At 48.8% G+C, this 10,383-nt stretch overlaps 1 protein-coding gene across 1 annotated transcript; it reads right to left on the bottom strand.

Annotated features, from left to right (window-relative positions):
- Positions 1-7,504: 7,504 nt before the first annotated feature.
- LOC109748501 (uncharacterized) lies at positions 7,505-8,882 on the bottom strand. The gene is made up of 2 exons (XM_020307524.4): positions 8,552-8,882; positions 7,505-8,458 (listed from the first exon to the last, which is right to left on the bottom strand). Exons 1-2 carry the CDS (start codon positions 8,802-8,804, stop codon positions 7,677-7,679), a joined length of 1,035 nt encoding a protein of 344 aa, XP_020163113.1. The 5' UTR covers positions 8,805-8,882; the 3' UTR covers positions 7,505-7,676.
- Positions 8,883-10,383: the final 1,501 nt, after the last annotated feature.

Genomic DNA, 10,383 nt, shown 5'->3' on the forward strand with positions numbered 1-10,383 from the left:
TGCATCGCAAAACTTTTAAGAAGTGATTATAACGGCGCATTCACTTTAGCACCTTGTTTGTTTTACTGTATATATTTCTAAATTATTTGAAAGTACAATGGAAAACACATAGAGTTTTATGAAGAAAGGAAATGGGAACAAAATTTCAAATTTTTCACACATTTTTTGTAAAACCCCAAAGGTTTTTGGAAATTCTGAACATTTTTTCAAAAGATGAAATAAGTTTGAAAAGACGAACATTTTCTGACATATGAACAATTTTTCGTAAAATGCGAACATTTTTAAAACTTCCCCATAAACATTTTGAATTTTTGAAAGAAATTTAAAATTATGAACAAAGTTAAAAAACGAGAACAATATTTAAATTTACCGAATAGTTTTTGAATTTGTGAGCAAATTTTCAAAAGAGAACAATTTTGGGAAATTCTTGAGCATTTATTGAATTTGTGAACGAAAATTAAAAAATGTGAACATTTTGTCAATTGTTAAACATTCTTTGAAATTTTAAACTTTCTTAAATTATCGAACTCTTTTTGGAAATAAGAGAACAATTTTTGAACTTCTAATTTGTTTTTAATTTTGAACTTTTTTATACTTACGAACAAAATTTGAAAAAAGCACATTTATTTATATTTGGAACAAAATTTGGAAAATGTGAACATTTTTAAAATTTCTGAACAGTTTGGGAAAAGAAAAAAAGTGAAAAAAAGTAAAAGTGAGAAGAAAAGAAAAGAAAAGGAGAAACAGAAAAAGAACAGAAAAAAGAAAAAACGGAAGCAAAGACCGAATGAAAACCGGAATAACCAGAAAAGAAACAGCACAAAAAAAACCCGGTTAAGGGAACCGTTGGCCACCCCGTGTAAAGCTGGAAGTGGGCTGGCCCATGTCGCGTCGATCGTATCCATGCCCTGTGCGAATCCCCGACAATTCGCCGCAGCGAGCGGCGAATAGGGTTTTCCGTGTGCGATAGCTGCCGTCTGGCGCCTTACGACTACATGTTTTTTCCAACCCTAACCGATACCGACACGAGTGATGCGCTCTCTTTTGCCCGGCCCTATTAATAACAAGCATTCTATGATTTGAGCCCATCGTCGGCAATTTGGGCTTCCCCAAGGGGCTTTGTATGCCATATTAGTAACGGCCCATTGTGCACCCATTGCTGATTTCTGCGACAGCCGTAGTCTCCGGTCTTAGCGGCATCTCCAACGTCAACCCACATATTTCCTCCCGCATCCGTCCGCGGACAGGGGGGAGGGGGGACCAGTCCGTGGACACGGATGCGAAGGATGCCATCCAACGCTAGCTGCATACATTTTGACAACAACTCAAACTAACTAGATGAAATTCGTTCAAACATGGCCGGATTTCATATAAACATTGCCGAATTTCATATAAACATGACGGATTTCATTACATTTACATCAACTAAGCGGAGCTCGTCCGACTAGGTCTAAATGGTCGCCGGCCCCCGTTCCCCTGTGTCCGGCCATGAGCCCTGAGAACTGAAGCTTCACCGTCTCCAGTTCCGCCTCGGCGCTCTCTAGCTCCGCCTTCGGAGACCAGGGAAGTGAAGCTGTCTGTCTCCACCTCGCCGCCAAGCGACTAATCGGCCGAAAAATGAAGGAAATATGCCCTAGAGGCAATAATAAAGTATTATATATTTCCTTATATCATGATAAATGTTTATTATTCATGCTAGAATTGTATTAACCGGAAACATAATACATGTGTGAATATATAGACAAACAGAGTGTCACTAGTATGCCTCTACTTGAGTAGCTCGTTAATCAAAGATGGTTATGTTTCCTAGCCATAGACATAAGTTGTCATTTGATTAACGAGATCACCTCATTAGGAGAATGACGTGATTGACTTGACCCATTCCGTTAGCTTAGCACTCGATCGTTTAGTATGTTGCTATTGCTTTCTTCATGACTTATACATGTTCCTATGACTATGAGATTATGCAACTCCCGTTTACCGGAGGAACACTTTGTGTGCTACCAAACGTCACAACGTAAATGGGTGATTATAAAGGTGCTCTACAGGTGTCTCCAAAGGTACTTGTTGGTTTGGCGTATTTCGAGATTAGGATTTGTCACTCCAATTGTCGGAGAGGTATCTCTGGGCCCACTCGGTAATGCACATCACTATAAGCCTTGCAAGCATTGTGACTAATGAGTTAGTTGCGGGATGATGTGTTACGGAACGAGTAAAGAGACTTGCCGGTAACGAGATTGAACTAGGTATCGAGATACCGACGATCAAATCTCGGGCAAGTAACATACCGATGACAAAGGGAACAACGTATGTTGTTATGCGGTCTGACCGATAAAGATCTTCGTAGAATATGTGGGAGCCAATATGGGCATCCAGGTCCCGCTATTGGTTATTGACCGGAGACGTGTCTCGGTCATGTCTACATAGTTCTCGAACCCGTAGGGTCCGCACGCTTAACGTTACGATGACGGTTTTATTGAGTTTTGATGTACCGAAGGAGTTCGGAGTCCCGGATGAGATCGGGGATATGACGAGGAGTCTCGAAATGGTCGAGACGTAAAGATCGATATATTGGACGACTATATTCGGACTTCGTAAAGGTTCCGAGTGATTCGGGTATTTTTCGGAGTACCGGAGAGTTACGGGAATTCGTATTGGGCCTTAATGGGCCATACGGGAAAGGAGAGAAAGGCCTCAAAAGGTGGCCGCACCCCTCCCCATGGTCTGGTCCGAATTGGACTAGGGAAGGGGGGCGCACCCTTCCTTCTTTCTCCTTCCCCCTTACCTTCTCCTACTCCCACAAGGAAAGGAGGAGTCCTACTCCCGGTGGGAGTAGGACTCCCCCCTATGGCGCGCCTCTCCCCTTGGCCGGCTGCCTCCCCCTTGCTCCTTTATATACGAGGGCAGGGGGGCACCCCAGAGACACAACAATTGATCCTTGAGATCTCTTAGCCGTGTGCGGTGCCCCCCTTCACCAGATTACACCTCGATAATACCGTTGCGGAGCTTAGGCGAAGCCCTGCGTCGGTGGAACATCATCATCGTCACCACGCCGTCATGCTGACGAAACTCTCCCTCAACACTCGGCTGGATCGGAGTTCGAGGGACGTCATCGAGCTGAACGTGTGTAGAACTCGGAGGTGCCGTACGTTCGGTACTTGATCGATCGGATCGTGAAGACGTACGACTACATCAACCGCGTTGTGATAACGCTTCCGCTGTCGGTCTACGAGGGTACATGGACAACACTCTCCCCTCTCAGTGCTGTGCATCAGCATGATCTTGCGTGTGCGTAGGAATTTTTTTGAAATTACTACGTTCCCCAACAAAAAATGTTGAGCCCACCAAGCTTGGCATCGACGGGAGGGGAAGAGAAGTGGCCTTCCTGGGACACGAATGGCAGCGACCTAGCGTGCACTACTCTTCCTCGCTGCCGGCGGTGCCCGTGAACGTGTCAGCTTCGTCGCCCTCACGGCGGGGCGCGGACTCGGCGATGTCCTCCTTCTCGTCGTCGGTCTCGCCGAACATCGCCTCGCTCGCGTTGTCGCTCTCCTTGTAGGTGGGCGCCACCTTCGCCACCCGCTAGCGGGCGAGGCGGATCTCGCGGGCAGAGTGATTAGGACTCGAGCAATGCTTCCTGCTCCACCAGGTCCGCGTCCGGCGCGACAGTTTTGCCGGCGACGAGCTGCTCTTCCGCCTGCACGTGCTCCTGCAGGAGGTCTTGGTTGTAGGCGGCGTCGGCCTGCACCTCCACGAATTGCTCCTCCCGCTCCTCCCGCGCCATGTCCATGTAATGGGCACGGGCCTCACCGATGGTCATGGTGCAATGCACTGGCGAGGGTGGCACGGAGGAGGAGGGTGGCTCCGGTTCGTCGTTGGCAGCGTCGTCCATTGGGATGTCGTCGTCCTCTGGCTGCCTACCGGCCAGCTAGCTGGTAGCAATGGTGGCCATCTCCTTCTTCTGGTCTGATGTCAGTCCGTCCTAGAGAGCTTTGGCGGGGGAGGAATCCTGGTGGGAGTGGTGCGTAGAGGGATCGGAGGTAGATGACTACGGCTATGGACGGGGCACTAGTTTTTATAGTAATGGTGGATGACAGAGGGACGGACGAGTGGCGCCGGAGGAGATGCCTCGGCAACCGCATGTCATCAATGTGGGCGGCAGACGCATGGACGGGCAGCCGTCGTGTCGTTTGAACGCGCGGCAGCCACCTGCACTAGGAAGCAGCGCGGGCGGCGCTCTCTCGGCCGGCGCGCCGCTTCAATGCCGACGCCAGTGAGCGGTCACGTCCACTTTGGCTGGGCATGAATGCGGGCGCTGATGCTCTAGAGCGGAGTTGATCGAAAACCTGCCGAAGGAGGTGGGGTTTTTGGTGGCCAGGGCGGTCAGAAGCGGGCGTGGGATCGGTCCGGACTCCCGCAAGGCCCCCCACGTTTGTCTCCGGTTTGCGGGAGAAATCGCGTCCGGACCGCCCCGTGGACCGATATAATCCCGCGTTGGATGTGTTCCGTTGTCCGGACAACGCGGTCCTGATGCATGCGGGAGGTTTACAGGTCGGCATTGGAGATGCCTTTACCACTCACATGGTTTTTTCCTACCCATCATTGGATACCGATACGAGTGACACGGGCTCTTTTGCCCGTCACTGATAAAGATGCGTATATAGCCATTTCTTGAGCGGGAATGCTAAATCTCAGTCGACTAAGAATTAACCAAGTCTTAGTCGATGTTTTTTTAGGGTAAGTCTCAGTCGATGTTATACATGAAGATCCATGCAAAATTTCTTTTAAATTTTTTCTTCCTTCTTTTTATATGTTTTATCACTTGACTGCGACTTGGTTAATTTTTTTCACGACTTGGTTAAGTCTTAGTCCAACTAAGATCTATCTAGGTCCCTTTTTTGCGGGATAATGAAGAGCTTTATTCATATGGAGGGGCACCGGCCATGTCAACCATGAGGCTGGTGACCAGGAAACCCGGGGGGGGGGGGGGGGAGCCCATCCAACACTCCGTTGCCTCTTGTGTGCATGCTTGCTTAGCACATAGGTGGGCTGGAACGTTTGCATGTCTCCTTACATGAACTACATCAAAATAGAACAAAGTAGCAGCTAGCTCCTCTATATCTAATAGTAACAGCGCTATAACAGAGCGCGAAGTCCGGCGCGATTTCCAGAGGTTCACCACCTCCAAGCTATCTGTCTCAAGCTCCACACGCGCAAAGCCACGAAGTGTTGCCACAATCACACCTTCATGTACATCTATTGCCTTCGCAACGAGAGGATCTGTAATGCCTGGGCATGGTTTGCACCAAGCAGCAAGAAAACCTGAAGATGAACGAGCCACACCCCCAATTCCTCCTCTATGCTCCTGCATAGAAATACTAGTGTCAGTGTTGATTTTAATCAACTCTCCCTCTGGTGGTCTCCACCCATGGCCCGGCAGTATGCTTGCATGCTTGGTCGGGAGCTCCAACACCATAAGAGCATCTCTGATCATCTTGAGTGACTGAACTGGTTCCCTACTGGCCTTGTCATGGGTAATATTGTTGCGCGAAGTCCAGATGGCCCACATCACCGTAATGATCTTTGCCCTGTCTGCCGCATCAAACCTAGCATCACAGAGAATATCTCTAGACCATGTCAATTCATGCAGTTCAGGGAGCTTGATGTTAAGCCACACGCCTGCTTCTCTCCAGAACCTCCTAGCAAGGTTACATTTTATCAATGCATGATACATGTCCTCATCCGCTGCCAGACACACTTTGCATCTGGCTAGAGTTGTAATATGTCTGTGTTTGAGAGCACTTTCGACAGGGAGAATTCCTCAAAGCACTCGCCACCAGAACACACGTACTTTTGGTACCACGTTTAGCTTCCAAAGTCTTGTCCATAATTGCTTATTAGTCTCCGAAGCTTCCGTAACCGACCCTTCTTCTAGAGCACGATGCTCGTTGTGAATCATTAGAGTTCGGTACACTGATATTACAGTATAGACTCCATCCTTCATTGCTGACCATGCCCAAAAATCATCCCCTCCCATACGCCTTAAGGGAATATTAAGTATTGCATCGGCTTCAGGAGGTACAAAATTTTCCCTTACTACATTGATCTTCCATCTTCCAGTTTCCACATCAATCAAGTCTAAGACCGTGACTAAATTAGCACCCCCTATCTGCACCGACGGCCTCATGGATAGCAGCCCTGGAATCCAAGGGTTGCCCCAAATTGAAACCGTTGTGCCATTACCAATCCTTTTGATCATACCAACTCCTAGGGCCTCTCTCCCTGCCTAGATAGCACGCCAAGTGGAGGAGGCATGTGGATGCGTTGAGGCCCCCCAGAAGTTAGTATTCGGGAAATACTTTCCTTTGAGCACCCGTGCACATAGCGAGTGAGGGCTAGTGACGAGTCTCCAAACATGTTTTCCCAGAAGGGCCAGGTTAAATAGCTGCAAGTTTCTGAAGCCCATCCCTCCTTTCTCCTTCGGGGTACCTAGGGTATCCCAATCAATCCAGTGCAAGGATCGACGATCCAGCGAGCTGCTCCACCAGTAGCGCGCCATACATGATGGTAAACCCTTGCAGACTTTCTTCGTTAGCTTGAAGCAGCTCATAGAGAACGCCGATATCGCCTTAGCCACGGATTTGAGCCGAACCTCTCTTCCTGCACATGAAATCATGCGTTCTGTACCCCCCTGCAATTTGCTTCTCATCCTCTCATTTAGGTGATCAAAAGTTCCACTTGTAATCCGCCCAGTTGCGGTAGGTAAACCAAGATATCTCTCACTGAAGGCTTCAACCGTGATACCGAGAAGACACTTCAGCCTTTGTCTGACCGGATCTGGTGTGTTGGGACTGAAGAAGATAGAGTTTTTTTTCTTTGTTTACACATTGTCCAGAGCATCCACCATAGATCCTTAGAACTTGATTCAACCTTTGGGCGCTTGCTTCTTTTGCGTTCATAAAAAATAAACTATCATCAGCAAATAGAAGGTGATTCACCCAAGGCGAATGATTACTCACCCTAATTCCTCTGTCCACCTGTGCCCCACCCAAATTGTTCAACAGACCGGTGAATCCTTCTGCGCAAAGTAAGAACAGATAGGGCGAGTAGGGGTCCCCTTGACGTAATCCCCTTGATGGTGTGAAATAAGGCAGCAATTCTCCATTCACTCGTACAGTGAACCTGACGAATGTCACACATTTCATTGTCAGTCTAACAAAACTCGTGCTAAAGCCCAACCTTAGCATGATAGCTTCCAGATAGTGCCATTCAACTCGGTCATACGTTTTCATCATGTCAAGCTTGACTGCACACACGTGATTTCTCCCCTTCTTTCGCCTCCTCATCGCTTGACTGCACACACGTGATTTCTTCCCTTCTTTCGCCTCCTCATCACCAGGTCCTTTCTTGAGCAGTGAAGCTATTAAGCAAATCAGATTCACGCGTGTATAACAACTCCATGGTGGAACTCCATCCGACAGTTCGACTAAATATCCACGCCGGTGCAACAGATAATGCAAACGGCACATACTATATTTCTTGATAAAGTTCCAAGTTCCAAAGACATCAAATTATGCCCTTTGCTTATTCATAGAAGTACTTGTCAACCGTGCATGCATGCAGACATGCACGGCCAGTACAACACTCACCATATACATGCAGGAACTGGAAGCGTTTTACTTCTTGCACACGACACCTTTGCCGTCCATGCCGCTGGCGCAGGTGACACCAGCGAGCTCAGATAGCACCGCGGCACCGTCGTTTCCACGGCTGACTCCATAGCGCGCCACGCTGCAGTCGGCGGCGAACAGGCTGGAGGTGGTGAAGGTGGCACCTCCTCCCATGGTGGGCATGGAGGCCCTCACGTCGAAATGGTTGACGTAGTCGGAGCGGTACGTCTGTCCGACCACACCGTGGACGTCGTCGGTGAGCGCGTCGAACTTGAACGCCAGCTCGAGGTGCGCGAGGCAGTCATCGGCGGTGACGCCGTAGCGGTGCACCCTCGATTCCTCCTCAGTGATGGGCACGGCGTTGGCCCTGACGCTGAACTTTCCGGCGACGGCGACGAGGACGCCGTTGGTCGCCTTGGTGCGGGTCACGGACAGCTCGGGCACGCGGCTGGACGTCCACTTGGCGCCTTCGATGAGGTCAGCGGGAAGGTAGACAGGCTCGCCGTCCAGGGTGATGTCCAGGTGCTCGACGGCGTCGTCCCAGGTGCCGGTCTTCCTGGCGCCGAGGTAGAGGCGGTGGCCGTCGAAGAGCACGGCGATGGCCTGGATCCAGGTGAAGTCCCGGGACATGCCGCTGTGGCCGCTCTTGCCGATGAAGTGCGCGTTGATGTGAAGGTCGCGGTCGGAGACGACGCAGAAGTCGGCGTCCCTGCGTCCGTGGAAGTAGAAGGCGTTGCCGTCACCACCTATGAACCGCGGGTCGCCGCACGCCCCCGGGGTGTTGCAGACTGCACGAAGGCACGAACCAAAACCATTAACCAACAAAATCAACGTACGTAAGTAGCTCCATTGTTAAGACATGGCATCGATCCAGTGGTTACCGCAGACGGGTTTGCATGTGTTGCAGTCGGGGTAGCAGGACTGGGGGCAGTTGGCGGGGCAGTCCATGTTCCGGTTGAAACAGTAGGGGTTCTCCTTGCGGTTCTCAGTGCACTTGACCTTCATCGGCTTCGGCTTCGGCTTCGGGCCCTGGGCGTTGGGTGGCCGTGGCGTGGATTGCCCGGCGGCGGCCCCCGCTGCGGCAAGAAGGACGACAGCCGCTAAAGCCAGCACGACTCCCAAACGGCTCGCCATTGCGAGCGCCCTAACGCTGTCAGTGCTAGTTACTATAGTGTATTTGTTGCCGATGATTGATCGGCTTGAATGGGTACGTTTGAATGCATGGTTCCTAGGCAATTTATAGGCGATCGATCGGTCGAGTTGGCATCTATCTATCTGGTTGCTTCGTACATGGCGCTTGTCAACGCCAAGCCGGAGCGTAACGTGCCGTGCTTGCCGCTCGCTTGAAGTGGAAAAGCTTATACTTTGCGTGCATATAGGTGCATGCATGCGTAGATGGAACTTTATGCTAGCTACCTGCTACTCTTATGTACCGTAGGTCCTGTGCTATGTACATGCATGTAAGTATATAAGTACAGTACACTCTGTGGACTAGCGTAGCAGGTTTTCAGGGCAAGATTGCCAGGATGCAACTTAATCTTGATGGAAAGAGGCCAACGCATGTGCTTAGCAGCCTGCTAAAGGAAGCAATCCGAGCGTTTAGCCGTCCTTGATTACAACGTACCCCCTTCGTTTTTATTTAGTCCGCATATTAGCTTTGGTCAAAATCAAGCTTTGTAAACTTTGACAAAGTTTATAAACAAAAATATTAACATATACAATAACAAATCAATACCATTAGATTCACTATTGAATGTATTTTCCATTCATATTAGATTTGTTATGATGAATGTTTATATTGTTTTCTATAAACTTGGTCAAATTTTATGAAGTTTGACTTCAGTCAAATCTAATATGCGAAGTAAATAAAAACCGAGGGAGTACCCTTTTACTCTCTTGTCCTATTCATTTCATTGCATCATTCTCGGATCAACTCAAATTTTGAGAATCTGGCGGGAGCTCCTGTTTATGCATCTAGTGACGACTACAAGCACAACAGCAAGTCGAAAGAGCGTCATTGTCATCACCTTTATGTCACCAAAGCCGAGCAGGCCTTGTTGTATTGGACGGTCAGGGATTCGTTGCGCTATGGCCCCACACACCCTCTGACGACACTATAGACACACCATCTGGACGGGGATTGGACATGGGAGACATCATCCTACTAGGGGCATCGATCACCGCCACCACACAACCCAACAACATTGAACCAAACAAGAACAAGAGCGGAGTCACATTGGATGCATGGCGGACCGGCGGCGGTGTCGACAGAAGGAGGAAAAACCTAACCCCTTGGGAGTCACCTCGTGACCGAGTATTAATTACGTCGTTCTGCTCATTCTGTCCAATCATTCAGAGGGAAATGTAGACCAATATTTGTTGCACTTCTATTATGTCTTAGTAGATCCTTTTTGTTCTATGGTGATTCGTGATCTATTATGATTGATTTGAATTGTATGTTATGATATGTTGCTATCCTTTGGTGTCCAACATATGAGCGCGCACTTTAGAGTTAGTAGTATGTTGAGATAACTACACATAGGGCAGCCAGAGTGACAGATATTACCGATTCTGAGTATAGGAAGTTGATGCATATGGGATAAAGGCAGCCATAAATTTTAATGCTATGGTTGGATTTTACATTAATAAATTCTTAGTTGTTGTGGATTTTTGCTAAAGGTTTCAATCATAAGTACATGTTGTCGATGGATTT

Source organism: Aegilops tauschii, chromosome 2, assembly GCF_002575655.3.
Source record: "Aegilops tauschii subsp. strangulata cultivar AL8/78 chromosome 2, Aet v6.0, whole genome shotgun sequence".
Classification (NCBI taxonomy): Eukaryota; Viridiplantae; Streptophyta; class Magnoliopsida; order Poales; family Poaceae; genus Aegilops; species Aegilops tauschii.

Excerpts from the sequence above, each read along its gene's own strand:
- LOC109748501 (XM_020307524.4), bottom strand. The coding sequence starts at position 8,804 with ATGGCGAGCCGTTTGGGAGTCGTGCTGGCTTTAGCGGCTGTCGTCCTT. Across the intron at positions 8,459-8,551 it reads CACATGCAAACCCGTCTGCG|TCTGCAACACCCCGGGGGCG; the intron begins GTAACCACTGGA and ends GCCTTCGTGCAG.